At 37.1% G+C, this 25,315-nt stretch overlaps 1 protein-coding gene and 1 long non-coding RNA gene across 2 annotated transcripts; both read right to left on the reverse strand.

The window, feature by feature from the left end:
• Nucleotides 1-42: 42 nt before the first annotated feature.
• LOC147824840 (uncharacterized) lies at nt 43-18,973 on the reverse strand. Its single transcript, XR_015441640.1, has 2 exons — nt 18,550-18,973; nt 43-294 (listed from the first exon to the last, which is right to left on the reverse strand). It is a non-coding gene; the product is annotated as an uncharacterized LOC147824840 (long non-coding RNA).
• Nucleotides 13,506-18,489, reverse strand: Mkrn3 (makorin ring finger protein 3; the record flags this gene model as incomplete). The annotated part of the gene is made up of 3 exons (XM_087188190.1): nt 13,506-17,818; nt 17,884-17,911; nt 17,949-18,489. Coding segments are annotated over 3 exons (1,410 nt in total), but the record flags the coding sequence as incomplete, so codon positions are not given.
• Nucleotides 18,974-25,315: the final 6,342 nt, after the last annotated feature.

The raw sequence follows: 25,315 nt of genomic DNA on the forward strand, positions 1-25,315 counted from the left end.
TTGTGATATTTGCATATCCAAGAAGGAAAGTTATATAGCTGATGCATTTGTTTGTTTTTTACTCATTGCTTTATTCTGGAAAAATTTTGAGTGATCCAGAATACATTCATATATTTGATTGTAAGTTTAATTCCAGGAGTGATTGAAGATAAACACACAGGAGGCAGCACTGGGACAGTCATTGAATCCTGGATGGAACTGAGATGGTGAAGATTCAGTATGCAACATGAGAAGACAGCCAGGCCAGAGGCTGCTGGAAACTCGCCCTGGAATATGCAGCACAGGGAGAAGGATCTGTAACAAAAAAATAAAGAACATTACACAAAGCAGAAGTGCTAAGAAAAAGTGATGGTAAATAATCCAAGAAATGACAGAGTACATAACTGCATATAGATTTAGATGGTGATATGAAATTATGAATTTAGCTTACCCAAAATAAGGCAATAGGAAGGAAATTCTAATAAAAATGATTTGAGAATAAGAAAAAATGAGGTAGAATTGATGTCTCAAACAAGAATTTTTAATGACGGGAAGGTGCAGGGAATTAGCTAGAAATAGATGGTGTGAAGGGCAAATGATGCTGAGAGTATGAGTGTATGTGAGATAATGTGTTCTGTGACTATTTGTAAGCATGTGTATGTGTATATTATTGTATTATGTGCTGTAATGTCTGTTTTTGTGTATGTGAAAGTGTTCTTGTGTGTTTAGTTTGTGTATCAGTATATATGTTATGTGAGAGGGTGTATTTTTGTGACTATGTGAGTATGTTTGTGTGTTTTCTGTGCTTGTGTATGAATGCATTTGAGAATTTTGATTAGCCTGGATGTGTTTGAGCATGTATTGTGTGGGTTCTTGTATGTTTCTATGTGAGTACATTTTTATGTGTTTGTCTGTCAATGTGTGTCTGTATTTCTGTGCCTGTGACAGTCTGAACGTGTGAGTTTAAAATGTGAGGATTGTGACTCTGTATACTGTGTAGGGTATTGTGTAATTTTGTGACAATATGTGTGCACAAGTGTGAACTGTAGTTTTGTCTATATTTGAATGAGAATGTGCCTGTGTCCTTGAATATATATATTTGTTAGTGCATGCAGATGAACATGTGTATATTGGAGAATGCATATCTGTAATTATCAGTATGTTTTAAAGTGTGTATTTGTGTATGTACACACTCAAGTGTGTGCATCAATATGTCTTAGAATATGTGCTTATGTTCTTCTGTATGTTTGTGGGCAAAAGTGAGTGCGTGAATGTGTTCTTGACATAAGCTAAGTATGTGACTCTGTGTGGTTCATCTCTGTGTAAGGGTGCATTTGTGTGTGTGTATATGTATGCAAATTCATGTGTTTGTGTATGTGATTGTTTCAGCACATGTGACCATGTGAATGTGTGGCTGTTTATGTATGTTTGTAAAAGTGTGTGTGAATGTGTTTGTATATGAGTGTGATGGGTAACTGTGTGAAAGTTTGTGTTCTTATGTGCAAATGTGTTTGTGTACTCATGTGAGTTTGTGTATCTGTGTCAGTGCACGATTATATGTGAAGGTGTGGCTATTTGTGTTTCTGTGAACATGTGTGTCAGTGTGAATGTGTGTGCAACTGTGTGTATGTGACTGTGTCTGTGTGTTTGGGGTAAATACAGAGACCTTATGTCTGACTCTTGCTTGCTCTACCACTCCTTGGTGACACTGTAACACTAGGGACTTCATTTAAACTCTCATTAACAATGTGTTGTACCTAAAATTAAGAAGACAGGAACTGTTTACTGTGATGATGTTAATAATCATAGGTTTCTCAAATTCTGGAGCATTCTGGATTCTTTCAGATCTGCTACAATTAGATTGCCTACAAATCTGAGTACAATTTGTTAAGAAACATCTCAACTACTGAGATAAAAGATGTCAGGAATGCAAGGTGCTTTATTCTTGATTTTCTTGAAAATGCAGGGTCACACCACTTACTCAATTATTCTGTTCCGTAAATATCTACTAATTTTACACTTGTCTTATTCTGGCTAACATGTATCTTCATATTCAAATTGAGATTTTTCTCAGGGAAGATTTCTTGGCCTGTCTGATGAGAATGAGTTACCCTGTACATACATTTTGTGGTTGTTGTATTAATTTTTGCTTTTAAATTATAAATTATAATCTACATATGTCTTATATGGAGAAAAACTTATGTGACTTACGAATACAATGTGCAATACCTAAGCTTGATTATATAATGTGAATTAATTAAGGTAACATATCCATCACTTCATATGCTCATCATGTTTTATGATAACAGGTGCAGAAAGAAAACCCTTTGTTGCCTCCAGGTCAGATGAGCCTGCATCTCCATCCACAGGCGATACCTTTGCCAGCTGAAGGGTTATCTCATGGGGCCCCTCTTGGCAATTATGGATTTTGTCCTGTAGTAGGACTGTTTGGATATCTGAACAAAGAATGTTCAACCAAGGGGGTTTAATTCAGTTATGTTCAGAATTCTCATTGTACAAAAATGGAAAGAAAATTATGTGTTGGAAAAGAATCATGCATGGTTGCCCCTGCATGACGTTTTATGGAGAGCAGATTCTGCTAGGCTATCATCCAGGATGGTGGTGAGCCAGCCAGAAAACACTGAAGAATGCCTTGGGCATACTCCATATTGTGGCCTGCTGGTGCAGCTGTATGTACAAAGTGTGTCATTGGTACACTTTGCTGTCCTTAGGGACAAACCCTAGGGCCTGATGAATAACTCAGCCCCACAGAGCCAAGCAAAAAACCTAAGCCAACATGAACACATTAGGGAAGGAATCTGCCAGGCTTCATTTGGGAGGGAAAATTGAGCCATGAGTGCAGGTATCTGTTCACCTTCGCTAGTGGATGATTAGGTATAGAGCTAGGGCCTATTTGACCATGGGTGCTTCTAATGGGGAGTGTTGAGCCTTGTGCTGATAATATGTGAACACCATGGGACAAAGGAGAGTCAATTTCTAATATGACTGGTATTCAGATGTAATTTCTATTCACTTCAAGCTGTGGTCAAGACCAAGCCTCAGCAATGATCCCATTCCATCTCTCAGAGATGCTTTGTGTTCTCACTTAGCTGTGCCCATTTTGTTAAAGAACAGGGAATGTCAAGGCAGACAAGAAGACCTATGACATTCGTGTCTTTTTTTTCTTTCTTTTCTTTCAATACTGAGATTGAACCCATGGCCTTCACAATGAGCTAACTCTCTAGCTGTATTTATTTTGTATTTTGAAACAAGGTCTTACTAAATTGCTAAGCTGCCTAGGTGGGGAAAGAACTTGTAATCCTCCTGCGTCAGACTCCCAGAGTGCTAAGTGCCATATGCAGGGTACAGACCTGTTGTTTTTTACTTGTATATGCAATCATGAAATGAACTCCAAGAATAGTGGTATTTGTGTAAACCAAGATATGTGGAATTAAAAGAAGTGTGGTAGTGGCTATTTTCTTCCACATGAGGGAGCCTCTGCCACGTTTATGGTGTGCTATAATCATTTCAAGTCCACTGTCCTGAACAAAAACAAGTCCTTGGTCACTGCCTGGGAGTTGGTAGAAATTCTCATTTCTCTGCTGTTCCCTCAGCCATTTAGCACATCTCTTAGATTCAAGTGAGCTGTGACAGCTGTGCTCACTTAAACCTGGACACGATCCCATTTGGCCTTTCCCATCAGCAGTGCCAGGGATCTGACTTTATTCCATCATGTGTGTCTCCACACCAGAGCATCAGACCTATCATCAGAAAGGAAGCCAGCCGGGCCACTACCCCTGGGCACTATTTAGTAAGAAGAAACAATGGTTACAAGGTTGCTTGTTTATCAGGAATTGTTTTGCTGTCAATTCCCTGTAAGTCACAGGTGTCTCCTTGGTGTATTAATTATGATTTTTCAGGACAGTGATTTGGGCACCTATGTCTATAATACCAGAAAAGACTGAGATTTTTGATATCCCAATAAACCACCAGAATAGAAGGTACAATTATCCCCAGGAGGTAGGAAATCCCTGATTAGTGATCTTATATGTAACCATCAATGCAGCTTTTATTAAGTAACTTCCTGTGGTGGTGGTGGTCCTACTGACTCTCCTGCAAGAATCATGCCCTGATTGGAGAACCATTGGTTTTATTCCACTGCCCTGTGCTTCCTCAGTGATTAGTGTCAAAGAGAAATGAGCCTTCTAGGCCATAAAAATACAAGTGAGTGTAATGTTTGTTCTTCCCATTCTTCCCTGACTTGAAGGTCTATCTCCATAATCATAGGATTCCATAACCCTTTCTTCTACTTTGGAGGTTTTAGCTTCTCTAGATTTAATTTGACACCTTAGAGTGAGTGGTTCTGATAATTATGTAAGAAATTAGACTATGAATGTGGGGGGTCCCTTAATAAAATATAGACTTTTAAGTCTTTGGTTTTACCTGACAATTGTCTCATTTCAGTAGCGGTTAGTAACTTTGACACTGTAGTGAACACATGTAACAACCAATTGGTCCCTTTTTCTGTTGTGATTTTTCTTTAATTTAGCCTCAGTTTTCTTTTTGATAGTGGCTAGAAATTCTAGCTCTATCCTGACAGGCACTAGTGAATTTGGGTGTGCCTTTTATGAGATACTTCCTTATCCTGGTAGCCAAATGCCTGGCTAACAAGTGACCAGGTATCTTTCCCATAGGACACTCATTTTATTGACAGACATTCTATGGTTCTTGCTTCACCTGTGTACACTTTATTTCTACAAGGAAAGGGATGCTCTAGAAGAGCCCTGACCAGAACATTAGGTTTGAATGTGTTGGTCAAATAAGACAGAAGAGGCAGCACAACAAAACATGAAGTGACACAGCATTCATTACTTACAGATTCCAGAGAGAAGTGGGCAGCATACCCAGCAGCGGGGTCAACAGGAAGGAGGAGGAGTTGTCCAGGACATACTCACTCAACCAGGTGAGAGGAGAGAAAGGGAGGGAAGAGGGGTGGGGAAGGGGAGGAGGAGGAGAGGAAGAGAAAGATGAGGAGGAGGAGGGAGGAAGGAGGAGAGAGGGGGAAGGAGGGGAGAATACAGGAGAGGAGAGACTGCTTGAGAATCAAAACTTTCATTAAGTTCCAGGAAGTTACCCAAGCAGGTTTTCTGTGGGAGCATTAAGTCATGGGTTTAGAGCAATCAAGCACTCTATGAGGTCATGCTGAAAGGTGGCCAGTGCATCAGATCTGTGCAGTGTACACTGGAGGATGGGGGTTTAGTAGTGGTGTGAGTCAAGGAGGTTGTATCTAGCTGTTCACTGGAAGGCTTGTGAAGTAGACATATGCATTGAACACATTGAGGAAGTGGAGGAGGTAAAAAAAATGAAAACTCTCAGGTGTGACTGAGTCTTGTCTGGTAAGAGAAATTTAAATTGATGTTCAAAATGGATGCTAAGGCAATGTGAAATTATAAAAATACATTTCATTCTCACCATCCCTTTTATGAAACTGTTAGTGGTGATTTGAATTTCTGGTTGGGTCAAGTATCCAGTCTTGGCTTCTAGTTCCTGTTGCTCACATACATGTTGGACCTTTGAAATGGCCACCAGGATGATTTCTTGTTTTCATCAGGAAGGTCTGTGGTTCCTACTGGCCCCATATGTAGACAGCTGTCTGTCTCTCTGGGGTGACTCAGAATACACCTGGATTTGGCTCTCAGTACACCCACATCGATATCCTTCAGCAATGCACCTTGTGACCCTAATGCCAGGGCTTTAGCAGGTGAGTAGGGTTAGCACAGGCCCTGGTACACTGGGCAGATTTTTTATTTCTTTAACAGTTTGCTAATCTCATCGTGGATGCTGGGAAGGACAAGAAGAGGGTATTTCAGCTCAGTCTGTATCATTAAGTCTTTTGCTATGGAGCACCAGGTAGCACCTCAGGAATTCAGGGAGATGAGGAACAAAGAGTGACAGCTCTGCAGTGGTGGAGGGACTGGAGATCCCATCAGCACTACTTTTTATGAAGTGCCATGACTTTCTAGTTAGTGGGGGTGCCCCTCTTTCTAGAGAATGTTGTTCCTAATACTGTACACAGACACAGCCAATGGGGCTACATAGGAGTTTCCCTAACTTTGTATCACTAAGCTCTGATTCAGTACATTGTGTAGCAGCCTTAAGCCACTGTGGTTGTTTACTACCTGTCACCAGGAATACTATGTATAGCATGAAAAAACCTTTATGACTCTATAGCCAATGTGTGACACAGAACCAATTAAATACAGATACAGGACTTCAGTGATGGTAGATAATGGCTTTGTGATTTGTGGCTTGGTTTGTTGAACCTCCACTGGAATCCATAGCCTTCTATAGATGATTCAGTCTTGCTTTTCTCCACTCATTTCTTCACTCAAGGTGAGATCTGCATGATGGCTTATAGTATTCCCAAACTTCGCTGGCCCTCTTCCTATTTTCTCTTAGAAATGCTCCCAAATAAAATCCCTGCATATTTATTTCATCCTGTCTTGTTGTCTTCTCAAAGAATCAAAGTCAGGACTCTTTGTTAACCATTTCTTAACAGTGTGTTGAAAAAGACAATTTTGGGAGAAATAAGCAAAGCCATAGTTAATGAGGCTGAACCCCTGGTCCAAGAAACAAGAAAGCATAGCAAGTAGAGTGCTAGTGTACAAATCTGAGGAACTATACATAGTTCAGGCAGTAGAACACTTAGCCCATTTAGAGACAGATTAAATGGACAGAAAAAACCCTAAGTTTCTTCCCTGAAGCTCAGGGATTTTCAGTCCATATTGCTAGCCCATCTACAGAGAAAGGATATATACTTTTATCCATGTGGCTTGTGCTAGGAGACAGGCTTCAAACCCTGCCCCCCCCCCCCACACACACACTCCAGATCCAAGTGTAGGTTGGCTGTGAGGTGCAGTGGCACTCGATTCAAGAGCTCGGGACTTAGACAACTCAGGTTCAAATCATGGCTCTACCACTTTCTGCAATGGGATATGGGCTAACCTTGTGCAGATTACTTATCTCTGCTTCATCATTTGATGTGGGTAGTGGAGACAATAATAGTGCACTGTTGAGAGTTAAATTAGATCATCTTAAAGGTTTCTGTGAACACTGCTACTACATCGTAAACTTATTTGATGGCATCTGTTTTTATCAGGGGTGCAGGTCATCTGGGATTTAGGGTTATAAGAAGGTCATATTCCTTTTTTTCTGCTATTTATAGGAGAAGTGACTTTACCCATTTAGTAAGTGTAGGGTTCTAAACATGACAGTTAAGTTCACAGTGTTCACTGTATAATCAAATCTATGCTCCCCTTATGCTGTTTAGGTGAGTGAAAGCATAATGTTGTAAAAAGTATGTGCTAACCCACACATACATTTATGGATTTTTCCAAGTAGTTCTTTCATTTTTTCACTGTATATTTTGAGGCCATGTAACTATGTCAATTACTTCTATGTTAATACAAGTTTAAAATAATTTTAACTTAAGGCATTGAAATTTTCCCCTCTGTACTAACACGTTTTACTTAAAATTAACTGTCCAATATAAGTAAATCTAAAAATTATTTATTTTGCATTGTAAAACTGCAATATTGTTATTTTCTGTCTTGCTTTTTCTATGTTCTATTTTTTCTTCTTTCATAACTCCTTTTTATATTTTCCTCCCTAAAATTTTAGCTATTATTTCAATCTTTTAAAAATTACTTTATTTTGAAAGGCTTTGTACTGAATTTTACTGTTTGGTTATTACAGGTCAATACTAGACAATCTTTAGCCTTATCTGTAAAGCTGTGTCTATATTCATGGGCGCCTTAAGAGCCAGCTCTGGCCTTGTTAGCCACAGTGAATCACTGCTGTGACCTTGCAAGGGCACTTGCCTTAAATCATTTAAAAGTGTTTCTCACTGAAGTCTGATCAATCATATTTTAAAATTTTTTACACAATTCACACCTACAAAAGAATAAAATATTTTAACAAAAGTGAAATGAAGGACAAGTATAGTTGCACACACATGAAACACAGCTCCTTAGGAGGTGGAGACAGAATAAGTACAAGTTTGAGGCCAGCTTAGTGAAATCTTGCCTCAAAATAAAAAACAAAGGTTGGGATGTAGCTCAGTGGTAGAGCATGTGTCTAGCTTGAGCAAGGAAGGCTGTGGGTTCCATCCCCAGCTCTGGGGAGAAGGAAAACACATTCAGTCTTCAGCTCTGGGATTTTGTTTTATTCACATATATATGTATTTATATATACATAGTTGTGTGTATACATGGCTAGATATAATATCTATATTTAAAACCAGGTTATTTCACCTACAAGTGATTTGTTAGGAGACTTATGTACATATAAGCAAGGATACCCTATGTATTACTGTTTTATTTATGAGTAATATAATCCTACAAACTTCAGCACATTTACTTCTTGCTTACTACAGTGAGTTTCCATGTCATGCAGAGATCCTCATGCTTTCTGGTTATGTTTTAAGTCTGACTTAATACTCTACTGTGTGGCTATGATAATTAGATGCTTATTATGGGTTTTCTGTGTCATTTCTAATTTTGTACTATTGTAACAGAGATTGCAATTAACAGTCTTGTACCTAAATCATTCCATACATGTAAAGTGTATGTGTAAGTCATATTTATGTATATACAAGAAGGGTGAGATTATGTATAAAATTTATGACTTATTATCAAATATTCTTCTGTAGACAGTGTACCAACTGTATTCTTATTACCAATTTATGCAAGTACCTATTTTCCTGGTCCTCACAGACAGACTGTATTTTCCAAATATTTGAGTCTCTGAAAAATTGAAAGGAGAAAACATAAACTCCATGCAATTTTAATAAACATTATTAATGTTGCTTGAAAACATTTCCTTTGTTTGAAAGCATTTTCATTTCATCTCCTGTGTAAGATCTACTCATACTTTTTTGTTAATTTGTTTCTCTTTTTTTTGTGCCAGGGATCGAACCCAGGACCTTGCACTTGTGAGCCAGGTGTAGCAGCACTGAGCTAAATCCCTGCCTGTTAATTTCTTAAGTTTTATTGGAACACCTTCTATATTTATTTATTACTTGCTAGGTTGATTTTTTTTTCTGAGATTGCTCATGTCCAATTGGTTAGGTTCATTTTATATTTGGTTACATCTGTAAGCACTGTAGCTGGGCACATGGACCAAGGTGTCTAAGGCATTGTCACTAACCTCAGTTCCATAGCCATACCTCTTAACTTCCTTGAACCTCAGATTTCTCAGCTGTTATAAAGGGGTACTCATACCACTTATCATTCAGCCAGCAAGGATTAAATGAAATATTGTATCTTGGAACAAAGCCTGCTGTGTAGTAAGCTCCATGCAGTTATTTGCTATGGATATTGTCAAAATTTACTTTAGGATTTCTGTCAAATGTCATAGAAAAGCATTCTTAACAAGACTTAAAAATATATATATCCTAAGTTGTTGCTGTATATTTTTGGGTATGTATTGCATTTGTAATTTTGATGTAAATGGTATTTGTACTGATGTAAAATATGCATGGGCCCCATGTATTAGTTGTCAAGATAATTTCTGGGCTCGCTTAACAATTTTTATTAAATAATTCCAAGTTTTCAGTATTTATTTGTGCCCATTTATGACACCTTATAATATACATTTTTGATTTACCAACCCAAATGCCACTAATTCCTTCTGCATTCTGCTGGCTTATGATCTTGTGTGTTTTAAGATCTGGTAGGGTTCCTTGTTTTGTTTTTTCAAATCAGGATCTTAATATGCTGCCCAGGGCTGGTCCTGGACTCATGGGCTGAAGTGATCTTCCTGCCTCTGCTTCCTGAATAGCTAAGATTACACATGCACATTAAGTAGTTAGGTTCATCTATTTTTCAATTGTAAATCATTAAGGGTCTATTGGCTCCCTCCACTACATATGAAATTACACAACTTTCTTTTTCTTTTTAGTTATACATGATTTTTTGCACTCAGATTTTGCCAACTATTTAAAGAACTGACACATTAATAATGCTGAATTTCCTAATCAAATTTAGTGTCATACATTTTAATTTCCTCAAGTATTCTTTAAGATTCCTCCAAGGTATATGTCTTTTTGGCTTGCACACATCAATATTTAAGCATATTCCTGTGCACTTTATTACTGCCATAAAAAGTCTATTATATTTTCTATATGCTTTTTTCTTAACAATGTAGTATATCATCGTTACTTTTTACTAGCACTTTACTTTTAAAAATACTTCAGGTCGTTATGGATTTTCAACATATAATATATCATCTGTTAAGAGAGATGGATCTGCATGTTTCTTTGAAGGGTATCTCATTCCTGACTCACTTTTTTGTCTAATATGTAATTGCATTGACTGATACATTAAAATAATGGTAATTGATAGTGGAGAGGAACTCTTTTTATTGCCTGATCAAAAGAAATTACATACTTACCCCTAATAAAAGAATAAAATTGAATGATTTTATCCTGATTCTTAACTGATTTGCACCGTTATTTATAAATATATTTGATCATTAGTTCATGTTTATAGGGGAACATGTGTACATGGGTATTGCCTTGGATACAGTTTGGTATATATTTTGTGTCATTCAAAGATAAAATGAAACTGGCTCTTTTTAAATTTTCTAATTTTTGGATTACATTAAATAGTATTGAAGTGATTATTTCTTTAAAGGTTTTATGAAATCTCCATTTTTAGGTAAAATCACTAAAAATAGCTTTAACAATTTTTTTGATTTTATGTTTACTGGTAGCTTTACATAGTTTATCTAATGACTGATAAATTATATATGCCTGGAAAATTATCCACTTCATTCAGATTTTTCAATTGATTGTCATCCAATTGAGTAATGATTTTGCTTGTGTTTAAAAGTATCTCTATTTGTTGTGAATTCCTCCTGATGTATGCATATCTTTTGTTTGCATTTTATTCCTTATGTTTTTATTTAGCTGGATAGTAGTTTATCTATTTTATAAATTTTTATGATGGGCTCTGTCTTTATATGTAATTTTTGCTTTCCTTTTTTTTCTTTCCTCTCCTTGCTTCCCTTAGTTGTGTTTTTGTATGTGAAATTAAAAAAAAATTGGTGTAAGTTAAAGCAAATAAGTTCATCTTTCTATCAAATCTATTTGTATTACATTTTCTTTAATAATACTGAACATAAATTTTCTTTCTTTGAGACATTTTTTCAATATTGCATTTATTTTTGGCACCAGTAATCATAAATGAACCTGATCTCTAGTTATCTGTGTATGATGTATTGCACTATATTGGTAACATTTTTATAGGAATGCCATGTGTTGTATTGGAGTTACAGGCTAAATATCTGCTATTCTCTAAATTCTCATGTTAAAACCTAACCCACAATATAATTATAACAGGAGGTGAGCACCTTGGGAAGGTTGCTATATGATGTCCATGATGGTAGAGACCTCATAAGTGGGATTAGTGCCTTTATGAAAAGGACCGAGAAAGGCTGCCAATCTTTTCTTCTGCAAGGACACTGAGGAAATGTCTACGAACAGGATTTCAATGTGTCTTTTAAAGTATTTGCATTTGGAACTTAATTCCTAATTCAGCAACATTGATCTCTCCCATCCTACCATGTAATGATGCTCTTAACCATTTTATTTTTATTCTTAACTACCCAGTCTTGGATACCATAGAACACTAAGCATCATAAGACAGTAAGAAACAGTATTTCTATGTAATATGCTGAAAAATCACATCTTTGAATTAAATTTCTCAAGGTCATTTGTGCTTATTTTAAGAGAGATTTGTCCTAATGTGGAATTCCCTCAAATCTGACAGACTTTTAAGAAACGCTAATAGATTTTTCTGGAGGTAATTTAAACAAAAGCAATGTTATTTAATAGAATACAGTATTTAAATAAGTACTATGTGGAATTCACTATATAGCACCATTCCTTGTAAGTCACTAAAATAGTGTTTCATCAAATGGTTAAATGGAAAAAAAAGGCTAAACAGTAAGACCTTACTGGACAAAAAAATCATTCATCCTTTGATCTAATTCCTAGCTCTCAGAATTTTGAGAAATTTGTTATTTATAAGCTGCCCAGTCTCTGCTAGTCTGTGGTAGATCAGGCTGAATGAATTAAAAGTTTATGTACTGTTTTAATATATTTAAATTTAGTAGTCAGTGTCTGGAACAGATATTGTATCACTTGCTGGTGTGTATGTCTCTGTGTGTAAGGATAAATCCCTTAAAACTTCCTTTAATTTTTTAAATAGTAATTGGTTTGTATAGATTTAACTTTGACTTCTGGATTGATGTTTACAAAATTAAGTTTATGATGAAAATTTTAAATTTCATTTGTATTTTCAGGTTTATTTGCCTCAGGTATAACAATTTCTTTCCATTTCTTCAGTATCATTTCATCTCTACTTATTATTTACTTTTAAATAAACTTTATCATACTTTTTACTAAATTAGTGGTTTATTTATCCTTTTTTCCACAGATCAGCCTTCATATCTCCACTACACGATCCACAAATCAAATTTTTGCTTTAATCTTTAATTCCTTCTGCTTATCATAGTTGTATGTGTTTAGTTCATGCTGCAGCCTTTTTTCCATTTTCAGAGGTATTTATTTCATGATACTGTTTTCTCCTAGACAGTATGTATTAGTCTTTAAAATAGTTTTATTCTGCACGCAGATCCAGCAGTATTCTGTAGGTTACAGCAGTGTAGTTTTTTTCATTATCATATTATATCCTGGTAAATGAATTTGAATTCATTATTTTTTCAAGTGGTAGTGATTTTTTTGTATTGACATCAGAAAATGTTGTGCATACTTCTTTTAATTTCTTAGTTTAATTAACAGTTTCATTGTGATTTATTAGTCAATTTTTTTGTTAATGTTAAATCAATACTGGAAAAAGTAATGCTATATATTTTCATGCTGAAAATTCTGAAGTGCATTAATATACTTTCTTGCACCAGTCCTGGATTTTTCCCTAAACATTTCCTTTCCCTAAACACCTCCACTCCATTCCACAATGAGTTCTCATTTGTCTTTGGCTGTGGAAACAGAAACCACACCTTCAAGGTGTTTAAATCGTGCCAAATGGAAGAGCATATTGGCATTAATCGTGGCATGGAAGTATTTCCCTTTACATCAGTGAACTTCAGTGAACTGATTTCATGACATGTGAGCTGTGAGACAAAGCGGTTTCTGCGTCTTCAAGGGGTGTGACTCCTGGGTAAATTTCCTTCACCATGTTTGTATGCATGCACCTCCACCAAATGCAGACATGCAAAGCATAAGCAAATCAAATCTGCTTCACTGGGCTTTTTCTATTGTAGTTGGAGTAACACTGTAAGAACCCCGGGGCTGATTCTGTGAGTCCTTGTGGGTCAGGGGTGGCAGAGAATGCCTTTATGTGGCAAAGGCTCTTTTGTTCCACTCTGCAGTAGGGGTGGCCCCGCCTTCTTCAAAACAAAGCAGATGTGAGCTCTTCATCTAGTCTTGTGGCAGACATCTCTTATCTGACCTCTTTCTGAATAAGTAGATAGGGGAATCAGAAATCCCATTTTTTAAAAAAACTCACCTTATTTGTTATTTTACTCAAATAGGTGTCTTCCATAAAAAATGCATATTTCTTTTGCATATTTATTTCCTTTAAAAAATATTTAAATAACTGAATAGCTTACGTTTAGCTTGTGTGATTTTTTTGCTGAAAAATACATGATCTTTTTGAAATTATGAGTGAGGTTACTATGTACTATGCTCTTTGTCTACAGAAATAATCATAAAATAATAATGCTACTTTAACACAAATTCCAAGAATCCAGAAAAAAGAAAAACTTGCTGGAATATTAATCCTTGTATAACTGCTTAGCTCCATAAGCACAAACAGATTCCACTTTGATACATTCCACTTTAAAAATGTGACCCGTTTCAAATCTTTTGTCCATTATTATATTTGGCCCTCACCATAATCCTTCAACGCAGTTGGTGTTATACCCTTTTCTCAGATGAATAAACTGAGGAAATTTTAAATAACTTCCTTAGAATGAATTATGATAAGCAGAGTTTGGATTTTAATTATCCTTATATGCCTCCCAAGTCATGTCTTCTATTAACCCACTGTATGCCCCAAATTTTATTATGACTGGATGGCTCAAGAAACTGAAAAAAATCTGACATTTCATGTGATTGGGCAGTGTTCATTAGGAGAAAATTTCCAGAGTTTTCTAGGCTCGGCTTAAAATCCCCTCCCTGACAGTGTAGTCTCTACTAGAGCTTTTTTCTTTTTCTTTTTTTTTGTACCAAGAATTGAACTCAGGATCTTGTGCTTGCCAGGCAGGTGCAGTGCCACTGAGCTACATCTCCAGCCCTGAAGCAGAGCTCTTCTGAGACTCTACTGACAACACAGTCTTTGAAAGTGTCCTATCTCATCCCATTTTTGGGGGTTCATCTGAGAACTATATCCTCTGCAAGGATGGCAATCATGCAGGTATCCAGAGTCTCTTGATTAGTAAACTATTTGAATAAGAGGAATCAAGATGGAAGGAATATGGAAGAAATCCCAGGGAGACATGCTGGGGTACTTATACTGGTAACTAGAAATTACTTAAAGGAGAGGCAATGTAACAATATGGGGGCTGAGGAACAGTACACTGAGACACACTGAGTCTGACAGAATACAGACAAAAGTTCTAAGTCTCCCTCACTCAGTGGGAGCTTATTTATGCACCCCTGTGCCCCACCTGCCTGAACCACCCATACTTAAAGGCTCTGTATACTCTCCAGTAGCTATACTCAGCTGCTCCACCTGTTCCCAGACATGCATTTGGGGGTAGAGGCTTCAGAGTAATCTCAAGTGTTATGGAAAAAAGCTACTTGAGCTTCATTCCTTCTAGGAATCTTTACTTATGGGTCATATAAGGGCAAATTAAACTTGTTACATTATTATTGTGGCAAACCTGCTACATTATTATTTACCTCATCAGCATGAGAAAAATTATATCAAGTACCACATACAGTAGTTTTGACAATTTAATCATACTTTGAAGTATGCTTGTTATGTGGTAAAAATTCTATACATGTGCTAGCTTTTACTGCTAGTCAGAGCAGTAAGAATGTCCTGGGACAGAGGATCCAAGCATATTTTTAGCCATCAGCCAAAGAAAGTGTACTCCACAGGTACACACAGTATTCTGCACAAATCAATTAGATAAGTGATTAAAACTGTGTTGTTCAATTCTCTTACATTCTTTCTTTGCTTATTTAATTACTAAAAGATTTACTGAAATTGTTCACTAGGGAATTGACTTTTTATTTTTCTATTTCTGTCAGTTATTAATTTGCATATCTGGGGTGATGTTATTATATGAGTACAAAATTTGAACAGTTACATATTCTTGGTGAATTATAATTTAATGATTTTATTTGGTGCTGAGCATGGAACCCAGGACCTTGTGTATGTGAGGCAAGCACTACATCATTGGGCTACATCCCCAGCCTTAATTTAATGTTTAAATGTCATTTCTCTTTATCTCCAGAAATGTTTATCCTTTATACACTTTGTCTCTGCTAAAGAGTCACAGTACCTATTTTGTTAATTTTTCCCATCTTATTTTAATGCTTTTGTATTTTTTGTACTATACATGTGCATTTTAAATAAATTATTTCATTTTAATTTAAAGAAAGTGTGATAATCTTTCAAGTTTTTAAACTACTTTTATTTAATTGAATTATGGTATATCTGTATTATAAATTTTCTATGTTGATATTTTATTAAGCTTTTGTATCACTTCTCAGCCTTTTGGCTAAGATTAAATGTATTTAGCTTTTGTTCCTTTTTATACATCATCCTTGTATCTTTCCATTCTTGCATTCTGATTTCAGTATTTTTATTGTTTGTCCTTTTATGATCTTGTCTATTTTATAATGAAAATTTCTGCCAAACCCCTTCCTTGGAAAATCTAGAAACTGATATCTTGATAGATAATTATAAAATATTGAATGCAAACAATTGGGTGCCTGAGTCCCAAATTTGCTGCAGTGGTACAAACATTTCTGTATTTATAATAGCAAAGTAAGCCGTCAGTGTCACAGAAATTAGCAAGGTCATGATTTCTAAGTCCCTTAAGAGCTATGTCTGGTGCATTTGGCTATAGACATTTTAAACAGCTGATGGTCACTGATCTGGACAGGGTCAGAGAAAGTATCCACACTGCTCACACAACAGCCCACACTGCTAGCCTTTGACCTTCAGCTTTCAGCTCTGAATTTATTTTAATTACATAAACATATACGGTATGGCATATATATTCTTTTGAATATTTTTCAAATACATAACTTTCCACATATATGCATAATATATATAACTCTCAAATATATACTTCCAAATATAAATAATTTCACATTAAACTGAACAGGATAAAAACGTGTAAACATATGCTCCTGGTTTTGGTCAAGTAAAGGAGAAATCACAATATAACCACAAGTTAACAAGTGCACTTGAAAGGGAAGGAAAAACACAGGCAAGGCATGTAAACAAACAGCAGCTGCAAGGACCTGCAAGGGTCCACTTTTTAAGGCTATTGTAGCAAAAAGCTCATAATTTAGTTAAGATATTTTTCACCCTGTCACATTTACTCTTGAGGGATTTCACAATGAGTGTGGAAACTCTGTAAACACTGGACTAAAACTGAATGAATCTTTTTGAAAACAGACACGACAAAACAAGCCATCTGGACAGCAATATTAATTTCATCCAACAACAGTTTTGAGGACTTTTTGTTTTTTAACACAGCAAAACACCATAATACTATAGAGAGAATAAGGGGTGGGGCCTGTACACAAGAAAATGAGAGAGAAACACTGCGTAAAGATTGCCTCAATAGCCAGGAAAGCAATATATGTGTCAATCAAAAAGGGAGAACAGGCAACAGAAGACGACCGAACCTCGGGAGACTACACCACTCACCATAGCTGATGCTACAGATTCAAATAAAATATTCTTCTAGCTGATAATAAAGCAAGAGCCACTGGTCATCAGAGAAAGGAATACCATTTCTCAGTGCAAGAAACTTCTTAAACAACAGATTGGCCAGGCAAAGTGCGACAAGCTCCTTTTTACCTCTCTTAAAGACCCTGTTGCTCTCTCGAACCTGCATGGGCTCCAGAACTTGATGCCAATATGCGCTGGATGATCCACCACCTGGCCTGGGATACTGCCCTCCCTGGCTCCGAGGGTACTCGTGCTTGTAAAAACAGTTCTCGCCAAAGGGGCAGTGACCCCTGCCCTCAGCAAAATACCTGCAGGCCTTGTGTCTCATTCCCTCCTTATACTGCTGAATAAGCTTCTCCTTCTCTTCCCCATCCTCCACCCAGAACTCACTGGGAATGACAAAGCTGGAGGAGACCCTGCACTGTGGACAGGATTTACTGATTCTGCTCTCGAATTGTGTGCCACTTCTCCATGTGCGAATACAGGTGAGACAGTAGGTGTGGTTGCAGCTGTAAAGGATGCCAAAGCGGCGGTCGCTGGGCTCGATTTTCTCATAGACAACCTCCATGCAGATGCCACACACCTTGTCCATACTGCGCTGCACAGCAAACGAGAGCTCCATATCCCTCTCGTGTGCTTCAATGCAGGCCCTTATATGGGCTTCCCTCTGGGCAGCATCCACAGGGTGCAAGGCCTGCAGCCCACACATGTCGCATACATCACCATGGAGGAATGCACAGCTCTCCCCGTAAAAGCATTGTCCCCTGGCAGCATAGCGGCAGAGCGGCATCCACATGCCCCCCACCATCTGTCCTCTTGCAATCACCGGGCTTGGGCTCGGCAGAGGAGGCAGAGGAGCCAGTGGAGCTAGAGCCAGGGGAACCAGGGGAGCCAGGGGAGCCAGGGGGGCCAGGGGGACCAGGGGGGCCAGGGGGGCCAGGGGAACCAGGGGAGCCTGTGAAAGAGCCATGCGACCTCGGTAGGGCTGCCCAGGTACAAACTCAGCTGCACCCACCCAGCCTTCCGCACCTGCTCCTCCTCCAGCAGCTTCAAGTCCTGCATTGTCTGTCTCGGCTTCAAAGAAACACCTTGCAGCAGCCGAGCCAATCACAGGCAAGGAGCTTGAGGATGCAGAAGGGGGGGCTTCCGGCTCTTCCTGAGTCGGGGGATGGCTCTGCGCAGCCTCACTAGGGTCTCTGTCTGCAGAGGCCCGAGTCGGGGAAGCATGGCGCTCCCTGGCCATCTGCCGCCTAGAGAGGTCATGGGAGTACCGACAGTTCTCCCCCTCCTTGCACTGCCCATGCAGATAATACCTGCAAAGGATTTGCTTGGTCCAGCTGCCGCTGCTCCTCTCCTGCAGAGAACTGGGCCTGGCCCCGCCCCCTGAGGCCTGGGCCGGCCTGGAGCCAGCTGTGCGGGGTTGGACACGACCCATAGCCACACGGAGGGTTGCTGGGCCTGTTGCCAAATGCAGAGAGGCCGGAATTGTCTCCTGAGACGCCCCGGAGGCCTCGAGCCCAGCAAGGCCGAACGAAGACACACCCTCCCCTGCCGCCTCGGCACCTGCCTGGGCTCGAACATCCTGCTGGCCTCCCGAGGGAGCTGCAGAGTCTTCCATAACACTTTTTGCACCCAGGAAACCTTTCGGAATTGCTCCGATGTGTATACTATTTCGGGGCTTGATTCCCGAAGCTAGAGCTCGCTTTGGAGGTTTCTGGAAGAAAAGAGAAGAAGTGGAACATTTTGTTTCTTCCCCCCAACTCCCAGCACCTCCTGACTATTTGTTCCTACCTCCATATTAGAACAGGAAGCATGGCGGACACTTCCTGTATAAACACCGCGTATCTACTACCGGGTTGTAGTTCAGATGAGCAAAGTATCATATATTTTATTCCTGAGCAAAGTATCATATATTTTATTCCTGAGCACAATGATCGTCGGACCCCCCCTCACTCTGGATTCTGCCGCTGTCCCGCTGGGCTCTTAGGCAGTCCCTAACACCGCCCCCCGACCCCCCCGACCCGCTTCCCCTCTTCTCTTCTGGATGAGGTGTTAATTGGATCTCGTCTAGTTTCTGTCATGCAAATTTTTTTTTCATATGTTTGTAAAAATCAGAATCCTTGTTTTCCCCTTGATTTAGCAGTTCATCTTGTAGCTTCTGAAACACTTCACTCATAAATATAAATGCCTTCCCCCGTTCATTCCACATTGTGCCTATTCATGTCTGTTTTTTTTAAATCAGAGACCTTCAAGCTGGAAATTTTACGTACTTTGTTCTGTTGACAAGACAGTAGTTTTCTTGGTCTATTTTTTTCGAAATTCTATGGCTTAAATTGGATATGCTTTTCTCCAGCAAGGCATTAACAGGAAGCCTTTCTTATGTGAAACTGGTTAGTGCTTTTCAGATGTCTTCCTTCGTTGTAATTTCTAATGACACCTCCTAGTGTGTAGAAGTTGCAGACTCCTTCCAGTCTTGCTGCTTTAATAAGCAGCTTTAATAAGCCGCTGCCCTCAGTGTGACTCAGGCTTTTTATTTTCTCTGCTGGTTTAATTCATGAAGGCTCTTTGTTTCCCTTCCTTTCTTTCACCCAGATCTGTGCTGTATTGTGACAGAACAGACTTTCATTACATATTCTTTGCCGTACGCCTCGCGAGTACTAAATTTTAATTTCCACACATGTGAGTATTTTTTTTTACTTTTCAGATATTGTTTATAGATTGATAATTCTTGCTTGTATTTCTGTTTTGCTAAGAGCACTTACTATGAGAGCAAACTGAATTTTATCATGTAGTTTTCTGTATTTTTGAGAAGTGAGCATGTTTTCATTTTGTTAATGTGATTGTTTGAACATACAAAATTTCAGATATTTAACTTACTATTTAATTTCAAAGAATAGAATTTAGCTTGCTAAAACAAGTTGTTTCTTGGGGAATTGTAGAGATTAAATTTTTATTTTAGAGTGGAATAAAGTCTGAATATTTATGATACAATCATCAAATCCTAACTAATAAAGCAAGTTAAAAATCTTAAGCAAAGAAGGCAAATTGGCAAATAATAAAGATAAGAAAAGCAGTGAAGGCAAAATCCTCTCAAGAGATTATTAAAACTGATAAATTTCTGGTGTAAATTATCAAGGGAAAAAAAAGAAAGTTCAGCAACCAAGATCAAAACATTTAAAATCAGTATCAAGAATCAATCCCAGACAGTAAAAATTATGAGAAGCTATAAGAAAAAAGGTTTGGTTAAACATAAATTTTATATCATATAGGTATGTATCTAGAAATACATCTTAATAAAAATGTCAGGAGCAGATATAAGAAATATAAATAAGAAACTATGAAATAAATTACATATGTAATTGAAATAATTCTCCAAACAGAAGATTTGGAGCTTTTCTTTTGAAAGAAATAGGAAGGCAAAAAATCATATTTATTATTGGATGATCTGGGTTGAGCAACAGAGCAAGCAAATAAATAGAACACGTTAGAAATGGAGAGAAATCATTGATGAAAGGAAGAAAACATTGGGAGTAATTTAAAGATAAGACATTGGATTTAATAAGTATATTTAGCAAGAGAAATGGACAAAAGTGCAATATTTAAAAAAGTTCTCTTTCATTCTCTTCTTTTTCCTATCTGTATATTTTATAATAAATGACAGTAAACATTTTATATCAATAGCATTTAAAATATTAAAGGTTGATTAGCCTATGAATTAAGATTGTACAATAAAATGAAAAGCTTTTTTTTTAAGTTTAGGAAAACCTAAATAAATTAAAAGAAATTTCACAGATAAGGCAGGTAGAAAGCTCAATGATTTTAAAAGACAAACTTTGCCTAACTTGTTAATCATTTGCTGCTTTTCCATCATGAATTTAGGAAATTTTGGTGATTTTGTCCTTTTCTTCTTTACATAGTATTAGGTTTTGAAATTGGGATGCAAACTTTTCAAAAGTCTGACACACTGGAATTCTTGGGAATAAACATCTCCTTTTCTCTTCTAAATATGTTTGGTTAGTAAAGATGCTTTTGATAGCCCTACTGATTTTTTACAGGGAAAAAAACATGTAGCATAGCTCTGAAGTTTACATACCAAGCCCTCTACAGATTCACAAACATAAGAATCCAGAATATCTACAGATCTATTATTTTAGAATGGTGATATATTCTTGGCACTGTGTCTAACCCATGTTTGACCTTACTTTTGTACACCAGCCCTGTCCAGTAGAATTTTCTGTAGAGCATTTATATATGTGTGGTCCAACAGAGTAGCCTGTAAAGTCCTATGGCTCTTAAGCAGTTGAAACATATCTAGGGTGATAGAAGATTTGAATTTTTATTTTTCAATTATAAATTTAAGTACCCACATAAGACTATAACAATAAGACTAGTAGGTACTGCATTGATCAGTGAAATTTAATGTAGCATTTGGCCATCCTGTCTTCTCAAAACAAAGGAACTGAGAAACAAAGCTATGGGGCAAGGGCTATAAGGCAAGGGCTTGGCAATGTTTGCTTTTAAATCACCACCTGTGAGACTCTTGAGTCATGTTCGTATTTTTTCATCTCATAGTGACTCTTCTAGTTTGATGGTGGGAATATTTTATATACAGTATTTTAATATAAACATATCTTAAGCTTTTAAACATCATATGAGATCAAATAGCAGAAAATGTTGAGAAGTGCCCCTTAAGAAAAATATGCAACTATTTCCTATGTTAAACAAATTGCTACCTTCAAATAATTATCTGGTTGCCTTTTATTGCTACTCTTTTTTTCTTTTTATTAGCATTGATGCTGTTCCACACAGTCTCTGGTCATTTGGTACAAAGGAGTCCCCAGGCTGGTCAGCATTTGGGGGTCCAAGTGGAGCAAGGGGAAACAGAGTAGCTCTTGAACAGGCTGTGTTAAGCATTTAGGTCACTGAGGCATGCAATGAAAAGTGGGGGGGGGGGGGAGTGACAGCCCTGTGGAGCTGAGGCACAGTGTGACAGTCAAACAATACCATGCGATGGGCGATGCATGCAGAAGTGGTCTGCAGGGATGGACAGAAAAAAGCCAGATGGCCCTTCAGCCTTTCATTCCAAACTGCTCAAGGAGTCTTATTAAATGTGTTTAATATATCCACATTTAAAAAGCACACAATCGTGTTACAGCAGTTCCCTTTGCAACACACACAGATGCTATAGGACTAATATTCCAGGTGTTTTTGGAGCAGGCTCGGAGGTAGGGATTAAATGAAAATGTCTAGAATCAGGGTCATGGCTTCACATCCACACTGAGATATTCACCTGGTATACATTAATTATCCTTTCAAAAAAATTACTGTATCTTGTAAATAATAGGCATAATAATAACTAATAATAGTGACTGGTTCACAGGTTTGCAGTCAGTTCTAAGTGAGATAATTTTAAAAATAAAACTATTGGAATCATCCCCGTCAAATGGGCCAATATTGGAGATATCTGTGTGTCTTTTCTATTTTAGAATCACCCCCCCAAAATCCTCTGACTAGACTTTATCCTTATCAGTCTCCTGTAGGGATCCTGGAAATTCCTGGGATATGAGAGTAAGTAAATGAATACTTATTATCTCATAATGATAGAAAACTTGATTTTGATGTGATATTCAAGCATCCAGTTTTCTCAAACTATAGTTCAGAAGTCAGACAGGGGTACTTTTGTGCAGTACTTTTTTTGTCATCTCATTATTGTGGTAGCCAAGGCGTTATGGCTGCAAAGAGGGGCTGTGGGCTGCTTTGAGGAATTGCACGTATGGTCAGTCTGAGTGAATAATTGGATAACAAAGAAGTTATTTAATGAGTTACTTTCAATGAGCACATGAAAAAGAAGTATAAATAATGCTACAGCCACTCAATTTTAAGATCATAAAATTGCACTGATTATAGAAAATATCCTGATTTATCTGTATTGCAGTCATATACTGAAAATTTAAATAAATCATCTGGAAGCTTTTCTATGAATGTCAAGACTCAGAAGCATTTATATTGTGATGAACAGAATTTTGTCACATTCATATTGGTATCTTTTATTTCTATAAAAAAATGAAAAATGTCAGATATTAGTACTGGAGTTCTGTGGCCTCTTCCCTCTTCAGGAAAATGTTCATCCTTCAGAGGCTGTACCCTGTGTGTCCTCTTATCTGCATGCACTGAACACAGGGATAACAAAGGACAGAACTGAAGGTGCATTTGTTTTTATTTTTAAAACAAAGAATAGCCTTATTATTTCTTGTGTTCCTTTTCTTCCCCAAAACATTTAAGCAGTTATTATAGAGAATTGTAAATAATCAGAGCTGAGTAACTACCTGTGGTAGCATCATCCCACTTAGAAAATGCATTGATACAGATGACTGATAGATGGAGGAAATATAATGTTTCAGTAGCAGAAAGAAAAAAGCCTCCATAAGGTTATAAGGATTTAATACATTTTCATTTCTGCTATGTATGTTGACTTTGAAAATTGAACACAGGACACTTAGGAAAATTTGCAATATATTGGGCTTACAGCATGTCTCAATATCTCCAACAGATTGAAAATTTATATTTATTTAGAATCTGTTACATTTGTTCAGAATATATTGACTCAGGAGTGATAGTGAGCCATAAATCAGTAAAAAAAATGTAACTGTATTGGGATATAAATAAGTATATTTCTAAATGACCAACAGGTCTAAATAAAAGTCACAAATTCAAGTAGAAAATATGATTTGATCAATATTGAAGGTTCTGTAAATCAAAGTATACATTTGGTGTCAAACAATGCTTCTTTAGGGAAATCATAGATAGGAACATATAATGTGTATATGCTGATTATTTCTGATATTATCACTCAATACACAATACCTTACAAAAGGAGAAAGATTGATTATTTCTGATATAATCATGTAATTCAGATAATTGTATTAAATTTAAACACAGGAAAATATATGATGGAAATAAAAATAACTAAAATCAATAGAAGAGAAATAAGCATATAACAAAGGAACAGTTACAGGTTGGTTTCTTATTAGGTTTAGTAGAAGTGACAAACCTCTTGTGAAATTCACTGAAAAAAATGAACACTCAACTAACCAATATTAAGAATTAAAAATGATAATATTACTGCTGTTCATACTGGACTAAAAAAAAATCATAGGAATATACCATGAACAACTTAGGACATTAAATATACAAATATAGTTAAAAACCTAAAACTATCAAAAGTGAAAAAAAGAAACAGAATATGCACAGACTCATAGGTAGTAGAGGAAATTAATGTTAATAAAAATCTTCTTAAAAACAAACCTCCAGGACCAAAAATGTTCACAATTAATTCTACTTCATTTTTAAGAACAGATATCATAGAACTATGCTCATAAATGGATGTAAATCAACCAAAGATTTATTGAAGTATAAATATATAAGAATGATAAAAATGTATTTTATGTTACACAATAACATGTGGGCACTCATTTTTCAGTTTTTCTCTTTGTGGCCATGAGGAAACAAGTCAATATCCCAAAAAGTTATAAATTCCAAAACAAAATAAAGAAAATGTAAAAATGAACAAACACTGACATTTGATGACGCAAAAGATAACAGAACATGACAAAGAAGAGTCCATTCTAGTGGCTTAAGATAATGTGAATATTTGAAGATCATTAGTTATTAAAGGAGGATAATTTAAAAAAAGCTCTCAAAAATTCCATCTGTTTTTGTTAGAACAATACCTGTTTATGATAAAATTCTTAGCCCATTAGAAAGAGGAAGATATTTTCTTGATCTTACAAAGAAAATATTTTCATTCATATTCATGAAATTATGAGCCAAATAAAACACCATAGATCATACAGTAAAAGACACATTGCCAAGAACAATAGGTAAGTGTGATTGAAGCACTGGGAATATTTTGAATATTTAAGGAGAATTAGTGGCACGTCTGTTACTGTAAGAATTTTAAAAATTTAAACATTCAGCATATGTTTTGGTCATTCTTCATTGATCAAAATGCTTTATGGATAATTCTGTCTAGATTCCATGGTCCTAGGGCAGAGAAGGTGAGCCAATCCCAGCACCCAGGAAGAGGCTCCCCTGCCACCATTCCAGGCTCCTAGGCCAGAGAAGGTGAGCCAATCCCAGTGGCCAGGAAGAGGCTCCCCCACTGCCATTCCATGGTCCTAGGGCATAGAAGGTGAGCCGCCTGGGTGCCAGAGGCAACCCCCGTGGAAGTTAGAAGACACATAAACAAGCCTCATAAACAGACTTCCTGATCACCTACATCAACTCCAAAAGGAAACAAGATAGAACAATCTGATACTCAACCACCTGGACTC

Source organism: Heterocephalus glaber, unplaced genomic scaffold (assembly GCF_053883595.1).
Source record: "Heterocephalus glaber isolate CG9 unplaced genomic scaffold, H.glaber_assembly_v1.0 deba00001531, whole genome shotgun sequence".
In the NCBI taxonomy this organism is placed as follows: domain Eukaryota; kingdom Metazoa; phylum Chordata; class Mammalia; order Rodentia; family Bathyergidae; genus Heterocephalus; species Heterocephalus glaber.